Below are 24271 nucleotides of genomic sequence, written 5' to 3' on the forward strand. Positions count from 1 at the left end.
CATTGTTCAAATAGCCACAATACTAATTTGGCTGTCAAGATTGTGATAAAACTGAGGAGGATGAAAATACCTTCTGGTGTTCCATATGCTGTTTTGAGCTTAAGGTTAAAATAGACAACGGCAACCAAAGTGGACAGAATGCCATATTACATAAAAACATTACAAAGAACTAGTGGGTTTCTTCTTTGTTTTGTTTTATTTTTTACCACATTGGTGGTGTTGGAGTCCCAAAAGAATTACAGAGATGGAGAACACATAGAAATTGTTTAATAGTGTCTGTCTGCAAGTGTCCGTTATAGACACAATCTCATAAGAAGAGCTAGATGAGAATCTAGTGTCAACTCCAGATCCAAATGGTCCTGAGAGTTAGTCCTCTACAGAGTAAGTTTTCGTTAAACCATTACTGAACATATGAACTATAAATTAGGCTAATACAGAATTCAGTGGGGTGGAGGATATTGTTTGGGTGGACTCTGAAATGCCAGTTGTGCAAAATTAAAGTTTGAGAGTAAGTTTTAAAAAAAGGAGACTTGTGATTTGTAACTACAGGATAGGAAATCTTCACTCTTTAAGAATCCCTGAGATCTAATGCAAAACAAATTCAAGCTTGAGGACCAAAATGCTTTAGAAATTTCAAGGAAATTTTTCACCAAATGTTTCAGAGGAAATGTCTTGAGAAATCTGTCCACTCTCACTTGTTCCTTACAACTTTATTACTTAGTAAACAATGTTTATGGGTTTCAGTCTAATCAGTCTCATTGTTCTCCTGGGAGCAACCACAGGTCATCATCAGAAGACTGAACCAGTATGCCTCTAGTTCTGGTTTTCACTTACGCTTTCAGCATTTTTTGTAAAAGCACGAAATTGAACATAATTACTGTCTATGTTTAGCTCTATGGCTACATTTTAAAAAGAGAGACCTGTGTAAACACTTAGCTTGCTTGGAAACTGAAGTTCAGAGCCAGTTTTACACTGCTGTGTGCAGTAGGGTGCTGAACTGTATGGGCTAGCTGCTGTCAGCTGCTTTACAGCACTGGGAGTGGGTATGTGGTTACAGAAAAGGCTAAACTGGTGTATTTGCTAGGGGGAAGCGCTGTATTTGTCTGTGGTGCTTTCAGACGTTCACTGTTCTCTCCATACTTCACTGTATTTTGTGGAGGTACAAGTGAGTTTGAAACTCCTCACACCCTGTTCCATTGAATGATGGAGATACACCCTAAGTTAGGTTTGAAAGTACTTCTCTGTGTCTGGACCGTTTCTGGTCTGTGCTGCCTCAAAGTTAATGTAATAAAAGGCTCTCACCTGTCTTTTCAAGTAACTGTTTGCTTTCACATATGCATGCACAGGTTTACTTGGTTTCTATGGCATCTATAAGATAATGGCTGTGTGTAAATAATAATCTTGCTCCTCCAGAGTGATCTCAGGAATTTTTATTTTCAAAAGCTCTGACGTTTTGGGTTTAATCTTTTTGTTTCCTTTTTCTGAGTTGTATATTTGATTAAAGGGATATCATGCAACTTTGTCACTCATTTTCTTTTAATATAGAATGGAAACAAAACGAAGCATTTCTAACAAGCACGACACTGTTTTAATTTAGATTTGCAGTGTATTTAAGTCACTTTTTTTCTCCAGACCCCTACTTCTTTATCCCATCAGAGCAGCAGGATTTTTAGCAAAGTGCTCACACATAATGAATGTACAGAGAGATCAGCTTGGCATGATTCAAGCTTAAGGGCTTTTGAAGGAGCTTTTAAGGTTTCTCATGTCAAAACTGACTAATAATAATAACATACCAACCAAAAAAACACTTAAGGATGGATTTGCATGATGGGCCACAGACCCTTTTTCTAGAAATATCACATTTTGTCAGCTAAAAAATATGTGCTAAAATATGTACTTAGATGACAGAGATTCCAGAAGTTCTGAAGGTGCCACTGAATTTTACTGAGAAAAAAAAACTTCAGAAAAAAAACAATTTGAGCTTGTGTTTAATTAACCGCTAAAATTCTCCTTTTCTGATTAATTAGGATGCCACAAATAACACTATATCAAATTGCGTAAGTAGGGTTTTGCTCTTCATTCCTTACTTGTTTCTCCTCCTCCTCCTCCCACTTGTGCAAGAGTCCTTTTACCAGGTACTTGTTCTAACTACCATGCAAAGAACTTACCTTATAGAAAGCAGGTGTCATTAAGAAACTTTAGATCATGGTTTCATAATGTGGCTCATTTTGGTATCTGAACTTGTTTTCTTCTTGCTGCTCTTCATTCTTACTCCCACACTGCAGCTAGCCAGTGTCTCAGCTGCACAATCATCTGTACGTTTTTTCTTCTCAGGCTGTGATGCTAACCGTTAACAGGGATTTTTTTTTTTGCTTTCAAAGCCAGATCAGTTCTCTGCACTTATTAATAGATTGGTTGTGTAAACCACTGTAAGAACCAAGAGGACAGCATGAGGAAGCACTGAAAGTAAGCAACGGAAACTCAGATTGTTGTGTTGTAAACAAAGGTTTGGTGACAAAATTTGCTATTTTAAAGAGCACTCTCTCTGCCCCACCTTGGCTGGTTAAATGGCAAATCTGCGTTGCATGTTGTGAGACACCAACATATGAAAACAATTAATTTGGGAATCCTTTCTTCCCTATGAAGTCATCTGAGCCATGAAAGCTTAGAAACTCTCACCTCACTAAACTCACATTAAAATTGATATTTTCATCAAATCTATGTTAACTTTCACAGACTGTAGCTGTGGAGTGCAAAATACCTCTCTGTTTCATTTAGGTCCATGAAACTCTGCACATTGACATGTATGTTACCTGACGACTTCCCAGGTAGCAAGCTATATGTAATTCTCCTATAGCTAAAGTTTTTGTAATGGTAGATTCTTCTCCTGCCCTTATACTGCTGTTTTTCCATATTGCCGAGTGTCCTGGTTTCGGCTAAGATAGAGTTAATTTTCTTCCTAGTAGCTGGCATAGTGCTGTGTTTTGAATTTAGGATGAGAATAAGGTTGATAACACACTGATGTTTTAGTTGTTGCTAAGCAGTGCTTACACTGGTCAAGGACTTTTCAGCTTCCCATGCTCTGCCAGGTGCACAAGAAGCTGGGAGGGGGCACAGCCAGGACAGCTGACCCAGACTGGCCAAAGGGCTGTTCCACACCACATGACTTCATGCCCAGTATATAAACTGGGGGAAGTTGGCCAGGGGGCAACGATCGCTGCTCGGGGATGGGCTGGGCATCAGTCAGTGTGTGGTGAGCAATTGCATTGTGCATCACTTGCTTTGTATATTCTTCTATTATTATTATTATTATTATTATTATTATTATTATTATTATTATTATTATTATTTTCTCTTCTCTCTGTAAATCTTCTTATGCTCCACTACTTTTTTAATAGTAACAAGAATGTAAATACCTTGATCATGCAATATATTTTGTTTAATCATGTATATCAAGATATTAGTATCATGGTACGTTCCTGTCTTCCATCTTGAAATAGGTGTGTTTTTCCTTGTAAAATCAGAAGTCAATTAACTTTCTCATTCTCCGTCAAAATCAATTTTAAGTGTCCCAATGAAAAGAAATGGCAGACCCAAATGTCTGTGTGTTGGCAGGCTGACAGGATAGGAGATGTGCAAGTGGGTCTCTTAGACCTTTTGTCTCCAGCTGTGTCGGCCAGATGAGGAAGCTTCTGCCTTCCTTGATCAGACTCCTTGAGACACGCAGAGTCATTTTTATTGAAAATTGTTTTGTAAATTAAGGTCAGTTTCAGATTAGTCTTACCCCCCACGCCCCCCATATGACTGTATGGGAAATGCCCCATACTTTCACATTTTGCTTAGAATGCTGCTCGTTTTCAACCTGCTTGTAATTGTGATTCGTTCACACGCTTTCATTTTTGTCCCAACCCTGCCTTCAGCTTGTATAGTATTTCTTATGACCTGGTGTTTGCCTTCCAGTATCTTCATAGTGACTGCATTTTAATCTTCATTTCTCAGATTAAAGCTGTAAACATCTTCCAATGTCCACTTAAAAGCTCTCCAGTCCCTTGATCACTTCAGTAGCCGTGCTCTGCATTTGGTTCAGATTGAGTTACTCTTATTGGAACATGAGTAATCAGATTTGTATGCAGGCCTGCAGATAAGGTCTTGGCAGTTTCTTGTACTTATCTTTCTGTTTGATAAGTACCTTGTTTAGCACACAGAGTTATTGTCATTTTTACCTTCACATCCTATGGGCTTTCAAGCACAGGATGGATTTGATTTTTATGAGTTGAGTGTAGGTCTTTTGTCTAATGGGATCCTCAAAAGTGGTCTGGTTAAAAAAAGTATTTGCTTGGTTTTATTTCTTATCATACGTGAAGTGATGAGCTAGAGGTAATCTTCCGATTACATTTTTTTATGTTGATAGTTTGGAAGTAACACTGCAGAAGGATAGTTGAGAAAACAGGAGTTCCTTCATTGCCAAAAGATCATCATGTTCTGTCTCAGAATGAGAAGGGCAGATATTGCACACACTTGTGATGATCATACTGACAAACTGGAAGACAGACCATAGAACACACTGAACTTTTTAGAGGAGGTGGAAAGGCATGATTTTAATATTTTTAAGAATATGACTAATGGCTTTTCATCTCTGGTAGCTGGCAAAGTTTCCATTTATAAATTTTGCACAGCCTCAAATGCTTTTTATAGCCTCGGCCTGGACTGTCATGATCTGCTCATTCTTCTCCTGTTTCATGAAGAGAGAACTAAAATCTAGAAATATTGCTCACTGATCTCAGCTCATCTAGGAAAGTGTGTAGTACATCTGAGGCAAAATAAGTATGAGGAAACAGAAAGTTTTAGCTTTAACTTCAGATTGCCTTTGCACCTGAGAGTTTTCTGGTATTGTTTGTACAATATTGACTTTTATGGTCTTATAACCAACGGCAAGACATTTATTACAGACTTTATAATAAAAGTAAACACACTAAAAATAAAATCCATCAATCTTTCATTATTACCTGCACAAGAAAATTAAAATATCAATCTCAATGTGGAAGATGTATTAGAGTTTTAAAGTTGCTGCATGCTCCCAAATGGTTTTCATAGCTGTGCTATCCAATACAATTTTTTACATCCTTAGAGACAGACAGACACAGTTGGGTAAATGCTTGTAAAACAAGAAAACTGTAGCTTTCAAAAGTGATATGATCCAAGTATTTTATCTGGAAAATATTGCAATGATTTATGAGTGCACAAATACAGAAATGAACACATATCAGGGAACAGATTTCCTCTTATCCTTGGATTCTATGAAAATACAAATTTCTACTTGCTCAGCTAACAATAATAAACATAACAGCTTTATTTCTCTAAGCCAATAAGGCTGTGGTTTTTTGTTTGGTTGGTTGGGTTTTTTAAGAAAAAAATCTCAAGTAGGCCCAACAAAGACAGTCTGAACAAAAAAGTTGCCAGCAGATAAATAGTGGGCCATGTTTGATACTTCAGTATGTACGTTTCTGTGCCACATGAATTCTTGAATGCTGTGTTTGGCACCTTGAAGTGTAAATATGGCTTACTTCTCAGGTATTCCAAGAACTTGCACATTGTATGTTTTGGTTTCTGTGAGTGAACTCTTCCTTCCCCTAGAGTAAACCAAACGAAATCCATTAATTTTTGATGAAATAATTTTTAAGAAGGATGTAAATGTTCGATGTTAGATAACTTGCAGACTAAAGCTTTCAAGGTTTGTGTGTCTGTGTGGGTGTGAGTATGTGCGCCTGTGCCAATGACAAAAAGGTTGGTACTACCCTCCTAATAGTAGATTCTGATCATCTTTTTTTGTAACTCTGGGGTTGGGAAATATTTCCTCATTTCATTTTGGGGGAAATAAAAGTGAGAATTCTATGCATTCCCTGCGCCCCCTGCCCCGCCTATTCATAGTGAGCTTAGGTCGCTGTCTTGTGTGAGATTTGTATTTTGATGTATCAGCTGCTAGAAGAGGTTTTGGAGAAATCCTAGCATCTTTTATCAAGAAAAAACCTAAAACTGGAGGCATTCAAACTGAAGATTTCCAGTTTTGATCTAATGTGCATATGTGCGTATGTGTGTATATATATATATATATACACACACATATACACTAAAATAGATAGACTAAAAATTGACTGTTCACAGAAGCCGTATTAAATATCGTAACAGAACTTTTATATAGAGTAAAAATTAATTCAGTGATAGTACCAATGGAGAGTAATTGTTGAATTACACTTCCTGTGGGAGGCATTTCTTTTTACTATTATTTTTCTTATTATGTGGTTTCACTTTATCTTTATTATACCAGGGGCTTTTTAAAAATCAGAACTTAAGCATAAATTATTTCATTCTTATTATTTCTATAGAACCTGGGGCCCTAGCTATGGACCAATACTCTGTGTTACATTCGATATTACCATTTTGTCTGTGCTTGCATAATCTCTGTTCAGATAGAAGAAGCATATAGCCAAAGTCAGGAGTAAACTTGAAGCTCAGGATCATAAAAAATAGGAAGTAAGCTATAATCAGATTAACTAGCACTAGCTGCCGGTGTTTGTCAGCAAACTTCTTGAAGATGGAAACATAGACTGATTTAAATTGGGAAGGGTCTCTGGTGTTTGTTTCATTAACATCCTCTCACCTCCACCAAAGAAGGGCCAAGTTAGATGAGGTTGCATAGGGTCCTGTCCTGTCATGGTCTGGATATTTCCAAGGACAGATTTTGCAGTCTCTCTGGGCAACGTATGTCAATCCTTGGCTGCTCTCAAGTTGGAAAAAAACCCAAACATTCTAAGTTCTAAATGCAATTTCTTTTTTTGCAACTTGCATCCATTGCATCCCATCTTGTCACTGTGTGCTTTTGAGAAAAGTCTTCTCTACAGTGTCCCATTAGGTATATGGAGACAGGATTAAGATTCCCCCTTTCCAAAGCAGTCTTTTCTCCAAGCTGGACAAGCCCAGCTCCCTCAGCCTCCCATCTCAGGACAAGTGCCCCAGACCCTGACCATTGTGGTGGCCCTCCACTGAACTTCATCTGGTATGTTAATGTCCTCCTTGTACTGGAAAGCCCCAGATGGGACACAGTACTCTAGCCATGGACTCACAAGCACAATGTAGAGGGGAAGAATAATTTTCCTTGGTCTGCTGGCTGCTTTCTTCTTCAACTTGGGGTGCAGTTGTGTGTCTTTTCTGCCAGAGCACATTGCTGCCAGGTCCCTTTCTGCCAAACTGCCCAGACAGCTGGCACCACACTATACAGTTGCATGGTGTTATGCTGTCCTGGGAGCAAAAACTTTGCATTTGCCTTTGTTGAATTTCATGATATTTGTGTCACAATGTTTCAAAGGGATCTCAACAGTCTGGAGAATAGCATTCCTGCCCTTCAATGTATGAACTTCTCCCCAGTTTGGTGTCATCCTGAACTTGAGGAGGGTTCATTCCATCTCCCATTGCAATAAAAGGTATTAAAGAATATCAGCTCTGTTATGAACCCTCGAGGAATCAACTAGCAACCAGCTGCCAGTTGAGCTCTTTACTGGTGGTCACAACACCCTGAACCTTGCAGTCCAGTCAGTTTTTCCCCTGCCTTGCAGTTTAGTGCTCCACTGGATCTGTTACAAAGCTACTATGGAGAGCCTTGTCAAAGGCTTTGCTGAAGTCATGGTAAACAACATCCACTGCTTCTCTAAGCTAGTGATCTCTTCACATAAGGCAATCAGATTGGTCAGGCATGATTCACCCTTAGTGACTCCATGTTGGCTCTTCCAGCCTACTGTTGAACTGGAAGTTAAAATCTGGAAAAGATACTCAGTTTGCTGGAGGCCCATCACTGTTGAAGTACAAAAGGTGTCATTACTGGGCCCAGTACTATTTAACGTCTTCATTCATGACCTGCACAACAGAGTGCATGCTCAGCAAGTTTCCAGGAGATACAAAGCTCAGAGGAATGGCTGATATACCAGATGGTTGGGTTGCCATTCAAAAGTATCTTGACAGGGTGGAGAAATAAAAAAACCCAGAAATCTCATAGAGCTGAATGAAGAAAAAACCAAAGTTTTGCACCTGGGAATGAATAACCTCAGGCAGCCCTAATGGATGGGGGCTGACCAGCTAGAAGGCAGCTCTGCAGAGAAGAACCTGGGAACAACTTGTTGACCACAGGTGAGCAATATGCCCTTGTGGCAAAGAATACCAACAGCCTTCTGGGTTGCATTATACAGAGTGCTGCCAGCACGTTGAGGGATTGTTCACTTCTACTCAGCACTGGTGGGACCACACCTGGAGTGGTGCGTCCAGTTCTGGGGTCCCCAGTACAAGAGAGAGCTGTAGACATACTGAAGCAAGTTCAGCAAAGGGCCGCAAAGATGGTTAAGGGCTTGGCACATCTCATCTGAGGAGAGACAGAGATCTGGGATTGTTCATCATGGAGAAGAGAGGGCTGAGGGGAGTCTTATTGAGGTATGTAAATACCCTTCTGGGGAGGGGTAAAGATGATGCAGCTGGACTCTTCCCAGTGGTGGCCACTGGCAGGATGAGAGGCAAGGGACACAAAGTGAAATACGGAAAATTCCATTTAAACATAAGAAAAAGTTTTTTATATTTTTTTAAAAAAAATATTTATTTATTTATTCTGTGAGGTTGATCAAACACTGCAAATGGTTGCTCAGAAGCCTGTGGAGTCTCCATCTTTGGAGATACTCAAAACCAAAACACACATGGTCTGGGCAACCTGCTCTAGCTTCTTCATCTCTTTTGCTTTCCACAAAGTGTCATATCCATGAAAGCAAGTTTGTAGGCCATATTGGTTTTGAGAATAAAGAATAATTTTGCAAAGGGTAGGACTGTGCAGTTTTGGTTATGGTACTGTCCTCTAAGAAATGACCCACATGCATCTACAGTGTTCCATACTAATGTGGAAATCAGCTCTGGTAGATCAATTAACTATTCATTGTACATAGCTCCTGGAAATAGAAAGGACAAAGCTGTTTAGTAAATTGGCAGTGAAATTTTACATGCTTTTCAATTGATTCAGTATTTGGAATTATTTAAAAAAGAAAGGTCAAAATGTACTGTAATGGACTTTAATGTAAGACATTAGAAACTATATTGATTTCGTAGTCTTTTTCTAGGTAGAAAAGGTAAGTACAGTTCTACAGAATTCTTTACAATTAGTTTTTCAAAGCAAATTTCATTACTTACACCTTAGAAAAAAAAACTTTATATTATTTCCAGAACAGTTTTATTAAAGAAAATACTTTTACATGTATATACATACAAGTATCTTTCTAAGCCCATCTTTTGTTCAGTACAGCACTTTTAGTTTGGTAGATTGAAAGGCTATTTTTTTTTTTTTTTCCCCCCGATTTCCTTTTCAAATGAAACTCCTTTTCTGAGTTGGAGCAGGGACTTTAGTTTCAGTGCCATTCTTGCAAGAAAATCTACTGGTTTTTCTTCTCCTATTTGTTAGCATGTTTTGTTGTGTTCATAATGAGTATAGTTATTACCCTCCTCAAAAATTATTTTCTTCTTCTGTTACTCTGGAAATACAGTTGTAGATATATCTTCTATTTATGCATGAAACCGCAAAGTGCAACACTTATGGTAGCCACATGGCCAGGGTATCATGGGCTGTGCATTACACCTGTTAAACATCTTGACATACGCCCTGAAATTTTCTGTAACCCTGATTTTCTCCACAGAGCTTCTGAAATTCCTCCCAGTGTTGTAATTCCAAAGCTGTCAACCATATCAAGGGACTGTCTGACTTCCTCCTAACGTATGCTTTTTCCTTTGTGTGTGGTTTTGCCTGTGGCCACCAGTATAAGAATGTAACATTAGGAAACACAGAGGGGACTGTAATAGAGGGACTGTGGAACAGCAAAAAGTAGGGAAGTTGGCATTTGGCTGAATTTAGGTGCAACCTCGAAAACTTTTCCAGCTGTCTCAGGAAGAACAGGAAAAAGAATAAATAACATATATCTTTGTAAAGTCTTGTAAAGCTATCGAAATAAGTGAAAGAAAAACATGTACCCTGCTCCTTCCTTTCCGCTTTCCCCTTCCTATTTTTCTTAATTTGAATTAAGCTGCATTCTGAATTGTTGCTGTCAAGTTCCGACTACCATGTGTATCACTGACCTGTAAAAGCTGAGTGACTGATTCACAGAAGAGTGAAACTGTTATCTTTAACTGACATAAACAGTGTGAGCTTTTTGCTATTAAGGCCTCTAGGCAATCTTTGCAATCTAGTTTATGATTGTGACATCGGAGGGAAAAAAAAAACGCATTGTGTTCTCCTGAAATCATTGTCAGATTGAGCCTCTGAATAGTACTTTCTGCAAAGGTTAGGAAGCTAATTTTCATCGTTTTATAATTGATTTCAAGTCTAGATGCCTTACTCATGTAAAAATTAATAGGAGTTGGGCTGCCAGAGTCAAATCCTTCAGAATTTATTAGAAAGTATCTTTTTTTAACTTGACCTTTTAAACCAAAATACAAAAAAAAATCTTACCAAAACAGGACACTACATTGCCAGTAGTTGTCATGGGGGTTTGAAGTAAACATGGGAAAAACGTATAGGCATTTCTTATTGGACATTTAAAGACTCTTGCATTCTACTGTGATGATCATAGTAAGAAAACTTAGGTGGAATAAAACAGTAATTCAAAAGTTTGTTCACTTCATTGACATCTACCATTTATATTTTGTTTTTTTCATTATCAACCACTTCTGTCTAATTATAAGTGATTTCTCTGTTACGATAAATCAGAAAGCGGTAAATGATGAAACCTAATATATCCAACAAAAAGAAGGAAACTGTCCGTAAGCGAAAGCAAAGGATTACTATGTTTAACGTGCTGTGAATATACTTTCAAGTGGCCTGTGTTGAAAATAAATCATAGACTCATAGAATGGTTTGGGTTGGAAGGGACCTTAAAGATCATCCAGTTCCAAACCCCCTGCCATGGGCAGGGACACCTTCCACTACACCAGGTTGCTCAAAGCCCCATCCAACCTGGCCTTCAACACTTCCAAGGATGGGGCATCCACAACTGCTCTGGGAAACCTCTTCCAGTGCCTCACCACCCTCATAGTGAAGAATTTCTTCCTTCTATCTCATCTAAATCTACCCTCTTTCAGTTTAAAGCCATTACCCCTGTCACTATGTGCCCTTGCCAAAAGTCCCTCCCCAGCTTTCTTGTAGGCCCCCTTCAGGTACTGGAAGGCTGCTATAAGGTCTCCCCGCAGCCTTCTCTTCTCCAGGCTGAACAACCCCAACTCTCTCAGCCTGCCTTCATAGGAGAGGTCCTCCGTCTCTCTGATCATCTTCATGGCCCTCCTCTGGACCCGCTCCAACAGGTCCATGTCCTTCTTACATTGGGGGCCCCAGAGCTGAACGCAGTACTTCAGGTGGGGTCTCACCAGAGCGGAGTAGAGGGGCAGAATCACCTCACTCGACCTGCTGGCCACGCTTCTTTTGATGCAGCCCAGGATACAGTTGGCTTTCTGGGCTGCAAGTGCACGTTGCCAGAGCATGTTGAGTTTCTCATCAACCAACACCGCCAAGTCCTTCTCTACCGCGTTTTAGAGTCCTGCTGTGGTGTAGCCTTTTGCCACTGTCTGATAATGAATACTAGTGTTATGTTTTAGCATATAGATTATGATGTTTTGAATACTTTTCTAAAAAAAGAAATATATAACATGTGCATAGTCAGCTTAAACATGGAGTTAAAACCTTTGACATGTTAGCTAATTAATAAATTGCATTATGGATTTTGATCATATGCATTTGTCAAACAGTTCCACTGTCTAGGAAGGTACAGGTAACGTATGAAGAAGGCCTATCTTTTAGCTTTAATTTAATGACTTAATCTTACTGCATGGCGCTCCAGATTGATCTGTGCTAGGAAGTGAAGCCCACACAGGTTCTTCTGTGTGTTGTGATGGTGAAGATAAGACTCTTGAGGAGGAAATCTTAGGAAGTGGATCTGCATGGCTATTGCATTATACATATTTTTGCTTTCAAAATACTAAGACTAAACATATTCCTTTCCAAACACTGTAGTATTTTTTTTTTTTTTTTTCAAACTTGGGAAGGACTTTAGTGAAGAAAAATGAGATAAAGCATCCTATCTGAGAACACTCTAATGTTAGGTCAATATAAAAAATCCATTACCTTCAGTGCTTCTGTGTAGTATAGTTCATAGTTGTTCTCAGTACACAGTGAACATCAAATTATTTCATGAATAAAGCATCTTGATAATGAAAGATGCTGTGACACTGGTGATTCTGTGCGCTTCCTCCCGGAAGTGACTGCGGGTTCTCAATCCCATTGACAGTAGACCTCAGTAACACTACAGAAAAATAGGGGTCTTTTACTGAAAACTTGGCAATGAAGTTAAAGCTTTATGGACATATATAACCTTTGCATTTGATACCTTTGGTCAGCTAGAACTCTCATAATCCAAAGATTAAACTATTTTGGTTACTATTAGGAACCTTCAAAGGATAATTCATCTTAGCTCCAGACTAGAAGCAGTAAAGTCTATGCAGATGAAATTGTGCAGCTGCCTCAATATGCTTCAAGCAAAGTTTTAGAAAAGCACATAAATAATTTAGTTGAATGCTTGATCTTGACAAGTGGTGAAATCCTGTAAACTATTACATGTATTATTGAACATGGCTGTCATTCTCAGATCACTCATCTTTTACTGTTTTTTAGGAGGTTGTGGTAAAATGCGTGCCAGTTTCAGGATGCCAGGTCCCATTTTTTCTGGGGTTCTTGACAGATGTAGTGGTAAGAAGAGGCAGAAAAACATCATACTGTAGGAGACATTCTTTACACCGATAGAAGGCTGATTTGCTGCAATACAATTTCAAGAGTTAGCCAGTGCCAGTTGCCATGTATATGGCAGATGCAGATTTGCTGTGATATGTTTAACATATCACATATTCCCATAATATTGGGAATACAGTTTATCAGAAATCATAGTATCTTTGAATAATGCCTTTTTTTTTCCGGAGAGCACACCCACTCATAAAAATAAATGCTGAATTTTGGATTGTATAAATATTGCTGCATACACCAGGTCTTATGATAAAACTACTTCATATTACAGTGTTTTGTAAAAAAGTTTTGATTTGAAAATAACAGAGATTGTTGTTTCAAATGCAGGTATTCTCCTGTGTCAAAGCATGTAACAAATTTTTATTTGTTTGACTTGTCTTGCAAAATTACCTGTATTAACCTACCATGACTAAAGCAGCAAATGGGAAAATTTGCCAAGAGAGAGGCAGCATTTTTAATAGTGGTATAAAACATATAATAGCATATGGTAATATATGCTGTAGCGTATAATGGGTCATTGTTGCCAACTTTTTGGAATGCAAATTAGTATCTTTATTTTATTCCAATTATTCTGATGTCTTAAAATCACTTTATTTTATATGTATTCATTCTCAACTATGTGAATCAAACACTGACTCTCTTTCCAATGTGAATGAGCACATCCAAATAAATATCCTATTCTATTAAGGCTGCTGAAACAGCACAAAAGAAGTTGGGTATCATATTGTTTCCTTCTAGCTTTGGTAGCTACTCACTCAGCAACCTTAAGCAATTCCTGTAATGCATAGAAATCTTAGATCTCTGATCTGCAACATTGGAGGAACATTCATCTAACTCATCATTCACTCCAGTGTTATATGGCTTTTGTTACCTTGTTAATATTTATAGAAGATGTTGTGATTTTTCTCATAAAAGGTTGTTGTAAGTGAAAGTGTTCTCTCTCTTAATTTTTTTAGCTTTATGCTTTTTGGCCTTTTTGAAAATTTCCTATATAATTTGGGTTGTAAGTTAAGTGTAATTATGATCATTTAAATGCCAGTGTGACTGTTTGAGTAATGAATTAAGGGTGTGCATTCAATAATTGAACTTACATGGTATAATGGGACTTAATTAGCATTGATATATTGATATAATGCTTTATGACACTCTGAGGATGTGCATATATTGAGTAATTAATCCTTTCAACATGCAGGTTAGTGAGGTTAGTATGGTTATGTTTATTCTGCAGATGCGTAGAGTAAGGAAAGAGAGAAGTATGGGGTGAAAGAATTTGTCCATGAAACGTGAGGTTTCTGAAACAATACCTGAATTACATGTGAGCTTTTCAGACCACCATTTCTTTGATGAACACATTTATCTTTCGTGCTCTGTTCATGACATATTTCAGCTTTCTGCACTTATTTGTTCTGCTCTGAAGGAAATTAAACAATTTTAATTTGTACTACTTCAATGAAAAGAATGGCGTGCCAATAATAACTTTCAAATGAGATTGAGAACAAAAACAATTCCATTTTCCTGCTCCCCAGCACACACTTTTGCTTTTCCTAGCTGAAGGAGTATCATCTTTAAACTGATAAATAGTTAAGACAATCTCTTCCAAATACCTAATGCTTACAAATGGTAGTAACTTTCTGCAATAAAAAAGAAAATAAATATGTCCGTTCATATCAGCCCAATGTCACTACTTAGTCATTGTTTCCTTCATATTTTGTTTCTATTAACAAAGATTGACTGACTTTATTTTCTAGAACCTGGAGTAATTTGAAAATAAGCAGAAAAGCAAATGGGGTTTTTTGTATGCTTTAGACTTTAATTTACTGTCAGAGACCAGTTAATTATTGGATTCTTTTAAATTGCTATTCTATAAACTATATGAAAACTGTACATAAAGTGCCTTCTGCTGCCTGGATCCATAATGATGTTACATGAATATTTTTGCAAAATTTACAAAAAAGAATTAAATAAAAACTTCTTTTACTTCATTCAGAGTTTTGGGAGAAACAGCAAGATTTATAGGATATTTTGTTTGAAAATAGATCTGTAAAGAACTTCAGTGGAAGACTGTTAAACCAAGAACTGAGTTTGAAATTAGCTTTGAAAGTGACGATGTCTGCTATAAACTGAAACCCTTCGTGAAAGTACATTCCATAGCCAAATTTTGCATTATTTGTATAAGGAATACCGTTTTAAAAAATAATAATAAACCCAATTATTTAATTACAATTGTTTGACAAGTATTTATTACTTCGTTCTGCAGATTTTAACTGTAACATTTTTCCTTCTTTCTTTTGCCAGTATTACCTAGTCATACTTGTGGCAACCCAGGAGAAATACCTAAAGGAGTACTTCATGGAACAAGATTCAACATTGGAGATAAAATCCGATATAGTTGTATCTCTGGTTATATCCTAGAAGGCCATGCCATGTTGACATGTATTGTGAGTCCTGGAAATGGTGCATCATGGGATTTTCCAGTTCCTTTTTGCAGAGGTAAAAATGAATACATGAAATATTGTTAAAATACTGAGACAATATTAAAACAGCAGATTAAATAAATTTATTTTGAGTTGTTTTTTTTTTTTTAACTTTCTAAATGTAAATGTACTAATGTACTGTCTAAAAATCTACAACATTTAAAACTGTAACCACAGTTCAGAAGCAATGACTCTCCAGAATTTACATTCAGAAGTAGATGTTATCTACTGTTCTTTTTTCCTTTTCATTGACATGGTGGGGTAGCTATAGCAGTTTGATGGCAGGACCTGGCAAATGCTTTTGCAAGTTTCTGCTTTTGGAAACTTTCTGCCAGGAAGGAGAAGCTTGAAATCTTCAACCATATAATCTTTGAAGGGGACCTCTGGTGATCCAATCCCTTTTTGCCTAACTCCTGCTCAAAGCATGGATAACTTCAAAGTTAGGTCAGGTTGCTCAGGGTTTTGCCCAGTTGAAATGTTAGTATCTTCATGGATGGAGAACCTAAAGCCTCTCTGGAAACCTGTTCTAGTGCCTAGCTGCCCTCATTCTCATGTTCAATTTGAATTATCTTTTTACAGATAACGTCCATTTCCTATTCTCCTACTGTGGACCTATTAGAAGGTTCTGCTTCCATCTTTCCTAAACAGTGCAGTTAGATTTTCTCGTAGCCTCCTCTTGTCCAGGCTGAAAAATCCATTTCCCTCCTTCTCTAGTCTCATATATCATGTTCTTCAGCATCTTAACCGTTTTAGCGGCCCTTCTCTGGGCTTGTTCTAGTCTGTCAATGTCAGTGTCTCTTTTGTACTGGGGGACCCTAGGGTGGACACAGCATTCCAGATGAGGCTGTCTGAGTGTCAAGTAGATAGAATCGTAGAATGGTTTGGGATGGAATGTGACCTTTAAAGGTCATCTAGTCCAACCCCCCTGCAATGGGCAAGGACATCTACAACCAGATCAGGTTGCTCAGAGCCCCATCCAGCCTGGCCTTGAATGTTTCCAAGGATGGGGCATCTACCACCTCTCTGGGCAACCTGTTCCAGTGTTTCACCACCCTCATCGTGAAAATTTTTTTCCTTCTGTTTAGTCTTAAATCTACCCTCCTTTAGTTTAAAACCATTACCCCTTGTCCTGTTGCAACAGACCTTGCTAAAACGACTATCCCCATCTTTCTTGTAAGCCCCCTTTAAGTATTGAAAGGCTGCAGTAAGGTCTCCCTGCAGCCTTCTTTTCTCCAGGCTGAACAACCCCTGCTCTTCAGCCTTTCGTCATAGGAGAGGTGTTCCATCTCTCTGATGATTTTTGTGGCCCTCCTCTGGACCTGCTCCAACAGGTCCACGTCCTTCCTGTGCTGAGGACCCCAGAGCTGGACACAGTACTGCAGGTGGGGTCTCACCAGAGCAGAGTAGAGGGGCAGAATCACCTCCTTTGACCTGCTGGCCACGCTTCTTTTGATGCAGCCCAGGATACAGAGATGAATTCTCTTTAACTGTCTCTCTTTAGCTGCTGGCTATGTTCTTGCTCATGCAACACAATATGAGGTAAGCTTTCAATGCTGCAGAAGTGCACCAATGACTCAGCTTATTTTGCCTCAGGTCATTTTGTCAGAGCTGCCACCTAGCAAATTATTTTTTTCACGGGATGATATTGTTCCAGGATCAATAGGACATTGCATTTCTGGTTTGGAATTTCATAAGATTCCTGTCATTATTCCAGCTTGTCAAAGCCTGTCATCACAGCTTGTCCGAATGGCAGTCCTGCCCTTCAGGGTTCCATCTGTAAACCTTGTCAGGGTGCATTCAGTCCCATACTTCAGACTCATGGTGAAGTTATTCTATAAATTCAGCTCCAGTTTGAATCCCTGGGGAATGCTGCAAGTCACTGACCATTAGCTTGACTTTTAACAATTGGCCTCTGCTGTCTGAGCTTGATGGTCCAGACAGTTTTTCACTCCCATAATCATCCACCCATCCAGTCCATATGCCCTCAGTGTGACTACAAGGATATACTGGGGGACTGTGTTGTGAACACTTTGTTAACATCAAGCTAAACGTTTAATCAAAGAAAGCAATCAGGTGGCCAAGGATGATTTGCATTGGCAAAAGCTGGCTGTTCCTGTTCACCTTTTTGTCCTTTGTGTGCTTGGGAATGGTTTTCATAAATGCTTGCACTGTAATTTTCTGGAGGTCTGAGGTGAATGTGACAGACAGACAATTGCTAGGATTCTTGCTTTTTTTGAAAATGAGAAGTGAAAAATTACCCTTTTTCCAGTCATTGGGAATCACCCTTGATTGTCACAACCTTTCAAAGATGATACAGAGCAGCCTCACACTGTGGCACACCAAGAACCCTTAGGTGCATGCTGTTAAGTACCATGAACTTCCACATATCCTGTTTACTTCTATAGTTCCTTGTATTATTTCTCCTGTGCTGTGGCTTCTACTTTTCTTCCCAAAACTTCTCCATTTTATTGAGAATTGGGAGGCCTGAGGGCAGCCTTTGACAATGAAGAGAGAAGCAAAGGGGACATTGAGTGTCTCAGCCTTTTCCATGTCTTCATCACGAGGTCCCTTGCCCCACTGAGCAGCAGGCCACCATGTGTTTCATTTTCCTTTTGTTGTTGATATACCTATGGAATTGTTTCTGGAATGACTGCTCTTCACATTCCTCACCAGTTTCATTCCATTTGAGCTTTGGCCTTCCTCCTTTTATCCCTGCATTCCTGAGCAACGTTTGATATTCCTTTCAAGTAGCTTGTCCCTGTTATCAGATTTTGTACACTTTTTTTTTTTTTTTTTTTTTTTGCATTTCAGTTAAAACACCTCAGTCAGGAATTTCCTGTTCAGCCCCAGCAGCCTCCTACTGTGCCTACTCATTTATCATTCTTGAGCTTTGAGGAAGCTGCCCTTGAAGTCAAACAAGATCTCCTGAGCCCCTTAGCCCTTCAAGACATCAGCCCATGAGAGCCTGCATACCACTTCACAAATAAGTTGAAATCTTCTCTGCTGAAGTCCAAGAAGTTTATTCTGCTACTTGCTTTCCTCACTTCGCTCAGGATCTTCAGCTCGTGGTTATTGTAACCACAGCTGCTGTTGGATATCACTTATTTGAATGGTTCTTTGTTCCTACACCTAGTTGGCCTGTCCAGTGCCTGCATTAAAAAGATTCTTCCCAGTGAACTCAGTAATCTAGTGGATTGCTTGCCCTCTGCTATGCTGCCATCCAGATGTTGGGATGGTTAAAGTCTCCCATGAGAACCAGATCCTGTGGCTGGGAAACTTGCAGTTGTTTAAAGGTTGATCAGGTGGTCTGTAGCAGATATTCACCATAATGACCTCCCTCTTGGTTTCCCTGTCTCATTCTAGCCCCCAGGAGCTCAATGAGCTTGTTGCCTGTTGTACAGCAGAGCTCTGTTCATTCAAGATTCTGCTTTGTGTAGGGTGCAGCCTCCTTTTCTTCCTGCTTTTCTTAAGAGCCTGTGTCTATCCATTGCAGCCCTCCTGTCAGGTGAGCTGCCCCACTAAGTCTGTGTAATCTCGATGACACCACAGTTCTGTGACTATACACGTGCTTCCAGTTTGTCCAGTTTGCTTCCCATGCGGCACATTTTTGTGTGCAGGCACTTCAAATGGGCTTCCAGTCATGTTGCTTTCTGAGAGGGAGGGAGAGAAACATCCATTGCCCTGTCCTACATGTTCTTCCCTGAGCCTGTTCTCTCACTTACCTGTAGGTTTTGGCCTGCATCCCTGACAAACTTAGTTCAGAGCTGTCCTCACTAGGTCAGCAAACCTGTTGCCCTGTTCAGCCAGGCAGATCCCATGTCTCCCCCACTGCCCTCATTCTTTGAAGAGGATCCTGTGGTCAAAGAAGTCAAAGCTCTTTTGCCCAGCGCCAGCTGCTTAGCCAAGTGTTGTTCTGCAGGAATCTGATGCTCCTGCCTGAGCTTTTCCCCGTGCATTAAGGAGAACCCCTCTGGTCTTCTGTGCTTTTCACCCTAATCCCAAGCCCTGTGGACACCCTTTATTGCTCAGATTCTCCTTTGATGGTATTATTGGTTGAGGCACAAAGGGTGGTTGTTGTCTTCTGTAATAATTTGTAAAAGTTTCTTGTGACTGAAGAGTCTTATAGCGTAATTCCTCACAGCAAAGAAATATTTTATAAATTTCTGTGCTCCAAAACAAATACAAGACTTACTTAATAATAAAAAACCAACAGAGATTTGGGTCATGTCTGTTGTTTGTATTTTATTTCAATCAGTACACAATGAATATTTCTTTTACTAGTGCTTCAAAAACAGGAAGAAAACAAAAATTTTCTAACCTTTCAGTTGTCTGATCTTAGATGGCTTTTCATCTTTCCAATAAGAGGTGGTAAACAAGTTTCAGAAAAATATATATGTCATAAATTCATGGTGTCATCAGTGTCTACTAAGTATTTGTTCCATTTCTGCAGATACTGTCTGTTTTGGCAGTGTTCACTGCATACAAATATCTCTAACAGGACTGAATTTTTTTTCGTCATCTGTAACTCTGTGAATTTAACCTATTAATAAAAACTGAAGCGGGGTCCTAAACCCCGTGTAAAACTTATATGAAATCCGAAGAATTCCATTTACCTTCTGTCAAGAAATGAGAACCATAACAGAAAAGTTATTTAACAGTTAATGATTTATGTGAGCTGAGCCATTGCCTCAGTGGATTTTTAGAGTCCATGTGGAATGTGGATTTGATGAGGCATTTTAGACATTCCTTATTTTATTTCATTTTATCAGTCTGGAACATATGCCATGAGGTAGCCCTTTCCATTCACTATGTCTTCAAGCAAGAAATGTTCCTCTATTGTTTCTCTAAGAATCTTGGTCTTTTCCATGAAAGCACCTTTTGTTACAGTTTTGTTTCCAGATGGTATTCTTCTTTCTTGTCATCATAAACTAATTTCATGGCATCCATGCAAGATAATATAGCAGAGTTAAATAAAGCTACATGGTTTATATGCTAAAAAATCATCATAACCTTGTTCTCCATGGTATGTTTCCCTAGCTTTGCTGATGCTGTCAAATTACTATTTTCTGCAGTTTTGTTGCTTAATATTTTCAGAAGCATTAAAAAGCTGGTGTCCAGTAATTTATACGTTGTCTAACTGTACAAATGCTGTTGCTGCTAGAAAAATTCCTAGTAAATTACTAACCCTCTAGGAAGATGTAGACAGCATTGACTCTTGTATCTGCTGTTTTGTTTCTCTGGCTGCTACTTAGTTTCAGAGGTTCTCTCTTTAAAGTATAGTCATGCAGAGAGCGGTGGAGCTGAACTGTACTGCAGATTCATTGATGGCTTAGAATGAACTCTGAACAGAAATCAAAAGTGCAGTCAATGGCATTTTTAGAAAATTTAGATAATTTGACTGTCAAGACATTTGCTTTATCTTTTTTTTTTTCTGTTTGCTTTCAATAAACTATGATTTTTTGGTGTGTAAAAATATGGCAACTTCCAAACAGAAAAAGATAGAAAACAGTCCCCCAAAATAGAAAACAGCTCCCAAAAGAAGTTCAAAGGCAAGTTCTGAAAAGTTGAGGTAATTATTAAAACTTAGTCCTGTTTTTCCATATGGTAAGTAGGAGCAGCCATGAACTTTTCTGCTATTAGAAGCTAACCAAGAAGTTTACCATGAGTTTCTGCAAAAAATTTTATAGGTGGCTTACAGAAACTGACAGGGAGAATCAATGGCCCACTTAAATTCCGTTCTTCTGGTTTTTGTCTAGAGAATTAAAAAGGTCTGTGTTGCCTCAGTCTTGGTTACCATAATAGCCATAATGTCACCCAAAACATTTGCCTTCTTTTCTTGAGGTTGAAATACTGTGCAGTACAACTCTGAAACATTTTGAAAGTTAATTTCATTCTCTGCAGTAACTCCACTAATAGCTGATTTATGATATGTGACTACTTCTAAACGAACTTTGTATAATTAGGTTCTCAATTCTCAGTAATTTTGAGAATCCCTAGTTGATTATAGTTGCATGAGTCTAGATTTTTATGAAGCTAACATTAGGAATACAAATTGGATTAGTGATATTACGATGGTAAGCATTTTCTCACAATGAAAATAGCTGTGAGGGGAAGAACATGTAATATGTTATTAAAAAGACACCCAATTACTGGAGGGAAAATAAGGAATAAATAAAGAAGATAAACCAGTAAAAAAGATCATATGTCAGAAAGGTCCAAAAGGATCAAGTAATAATTAATACTTATTAATGTAAATAATTAATTAATTTCCAGATTTAGGAAATATTATTGGAGAAGTACTCTGGTGAAGAATATATAATCAAGAAGGTATTCTTAGACTAGATAAAGGGAGAAAGGAAGAAGAGTTTATGATTCACTATAGAGTAAGATAAATTGAATACAGAGATTCAGAGATGATATTTTTAAAACATCTAGCAAGGAGAAATTGACATTCTTGGTGTTATCCATACTTTCTGAGGTAGCAAGTAATTCTCTGATGTAATTTCTTCTCAGCCTCTGAGGTTCAGACAGATAAGATTTTGTAAGTTTAAAGAGGAGAAAAAGATGTCCTGATCCCATCATTTATCCATGTTTATTAAAAAAAAATAGAAAAAATAAAAGGAAAGAAAAAGAAAATTTCCCAACAATTCTGCTTATTGATGTTGCATTACATGATAAAGTGAGAATACTTTCCCAAATCTAATTTTTAGAGTGACATGGCAGATTCCTGCCTGAACAATTTTGTTCACTTTCAGAATAATCTGAATTGGTGCAATGTTACATTGAGATGAAATCTGAACAAATCTCATTGTGACTGGTCAAATAAGAAATCAGAGAAGTGTTTCAGGAAAAGCAGATACGATATGCTTTATAATTTTTTACAGAATAGTGTAGGACTGACTACATCACACCCAATGGAGATATGGACAAAGCTACAAGTATTCTTTCTTATATATGTGTATGTATAAGTGTGTATATATATATTTACACATACATATATTTATGTTTATATATTGTTCTAACATTTGTACCAGTAGGTATGGAGGGACCCGATAAAAAAACGAAAAGATGCCAGGTCAAAGCTGGATCTGTGCAGTAAGGTTCCTGGAAGACAGGAACAAAAAGTAAAAAATGAGATGAACAGTACAATGAAAACATAGTGAAGGTGCCCAGGATGATATAGTAAAGTCAAAGAATGAAAAAGAAGACTTCAGTTTGACTGTTAGGAACATGAGCAAAGTTAACATCAGAGGAAGATATAATGATTTACTAAAAATGAAAAAAATACCTCAGGGGCAGTCATAAAAAGATGAAGGATTTCGTAACTGCACGTAGACTTCTGGGAATAACTGGATTAACTTTCCTAATTATTAAAAAAATTATATGAAATCTGCAACAGTCATTAATTTGCCCTTAAAGAACTCAGCCTTTTCTCTTTTCGCTTCAAAATTAGGGTTTTACTATTAATTTGTTGTAGACTGTTATTTTAAGGGATCATTATCAGCGTTAAAATAAAAATATATTCTCAAGAGAAGGATTATCATATCACCGGAAAACAGCTTAGGATGCTTAATTGAAAAAGAAGAGAGTCTTTACAAGATATCCAGAAGACTGATCTTTTATTTCTGTGGGAGAAGATTACAGACTGTTGATTAATTTTTGAACTTCTTAATCTAGCTATCCTCTCTTAAGACCAAGTTTTTGCATGAAAAAGGTGGCAGAGTTGGGGTTTTGATTTTATGTTTGCTCAAGCACGTACTATCAGTTAATGACTTTTCTGTCAGGTTAGCAAATTATTTTGTCCATCACTATTTCTGTATTATTTGAAATTTATAACTTTGTTGACTAATAGATTAGATTTCCTCTCCAAAGTGGATGGAGGGAGGGATAGGTTTTCGTAATGTAACAAACTGGTACGATAGAATAAATAAGAATTGTAAAAGGCTACTAAATTAAGCACAATGTTTACAAGGAAAAAAACAGACCAATCTCAAGCCCCAGGAAGTACAAAACTACCCCACTGAGTCCAGTGTTGTCAGGGCCAATAACTGTGGGACAGCCCCACTAGACACTGGGGTCAGCTTAGATCGAGCTCACTGAAACATCAAAGCTAAAATGTTCAAAGCAGTGCTACAGCTGCAATGGGTGCCCACAGGTGCCTAAACAAATTGCAACAATTTCTGCGTGTCTGTTTTGTACATACTATTAACTTGAAGTGAGAAATCTGACTTTTTAATATATGTAAAATAGATACTATTTTCCTAAATGACAATAATTTCTGAAATTTTAACAAAATAAATCCCATTCTACTTAGAGAGCAATCCAAATTATTTTGAAGTGTCCTTTGGAAACCCTGGAGAGAGAAAGAAAATTCATCTTAGATGCATGGTCTAATGAGTATTTAATTTATGTGAAGTTGATCAACAGCAAGAGAAGAAACTGAAAAAGGGAGGCAAACTGATTAGAGCACTTATCTGGGATGCAGTACATCTGGATTCAAGTGATGATAGAAAAAAAGCAAACAACCTTATGACAAGTTTCCATTTTTTAAAACACAGAAAAGAAGCACAGGTGTTGGCTTTTACCTATTCAAAATAAAGTCTATAGAAAAACTAAAATATTAAAGAAGATTAGCAAGTAGAGGTGAATATTTTGATGGTTAAAGAGCTGGCTGCCTGTTGGAACTAGATTAGATCAATGAGTTGTCTGATCAATGTGTGATCCTACACCATTGTAACACTTAGTGATGTTTCTGGTCTTTATGAATCTGGCAGTTCAGCAGCTTGACAGTTGGCATTGACATACTAAAATTTATTTTTACACTTGGCATTGATATACTATGGCTTGTTTTTAGGTTTTTATCAGTAAGACATTTTAAAATGGTAGTTGTAAAGTCTTATTTCAAAAAGTCATTTAACTAACTCCTCAGATTAAC

General features: G+C 37.9%; 1 protein-coding gene across 1 annotated transcript in view; it reads left to right on the forward strand.

Annotated features, from left to right (window-relative positions):
- The window catches only part of CSMD1 (CUB and Sushi multiple domains 1), a gene marked incomplete at both ends in the record, with an annotated part of 1257610 nt that overhangs the window by 576739 nt on the left and 656600 nt on the right, over positions 1 to 24271 (forward strand). The window contains one exon of the mRNA XM_082305706.1: positions 15158 to 15352. Within this exon, the coding sequence (XP_082161832.1) occupies positions 15158 to 15352 (195 nt within the window). The remainder of the gene's footprint in view (positions 1 to 15157; positions 15353 to 24271) is intronic.

Source organism: Platalea leucorodia (genome assembly GCF_965183815.1).
Source record: "Platalea leucorodia genome assembly, chromosome: 3".
In the NCBI taxonomy this organism is placed as follows: Eukaryota; Metazoa; Chordata; class Aves; order Pelecaniformes; family Threskiornithidae; genus Platalea; species Platalea leucorodia.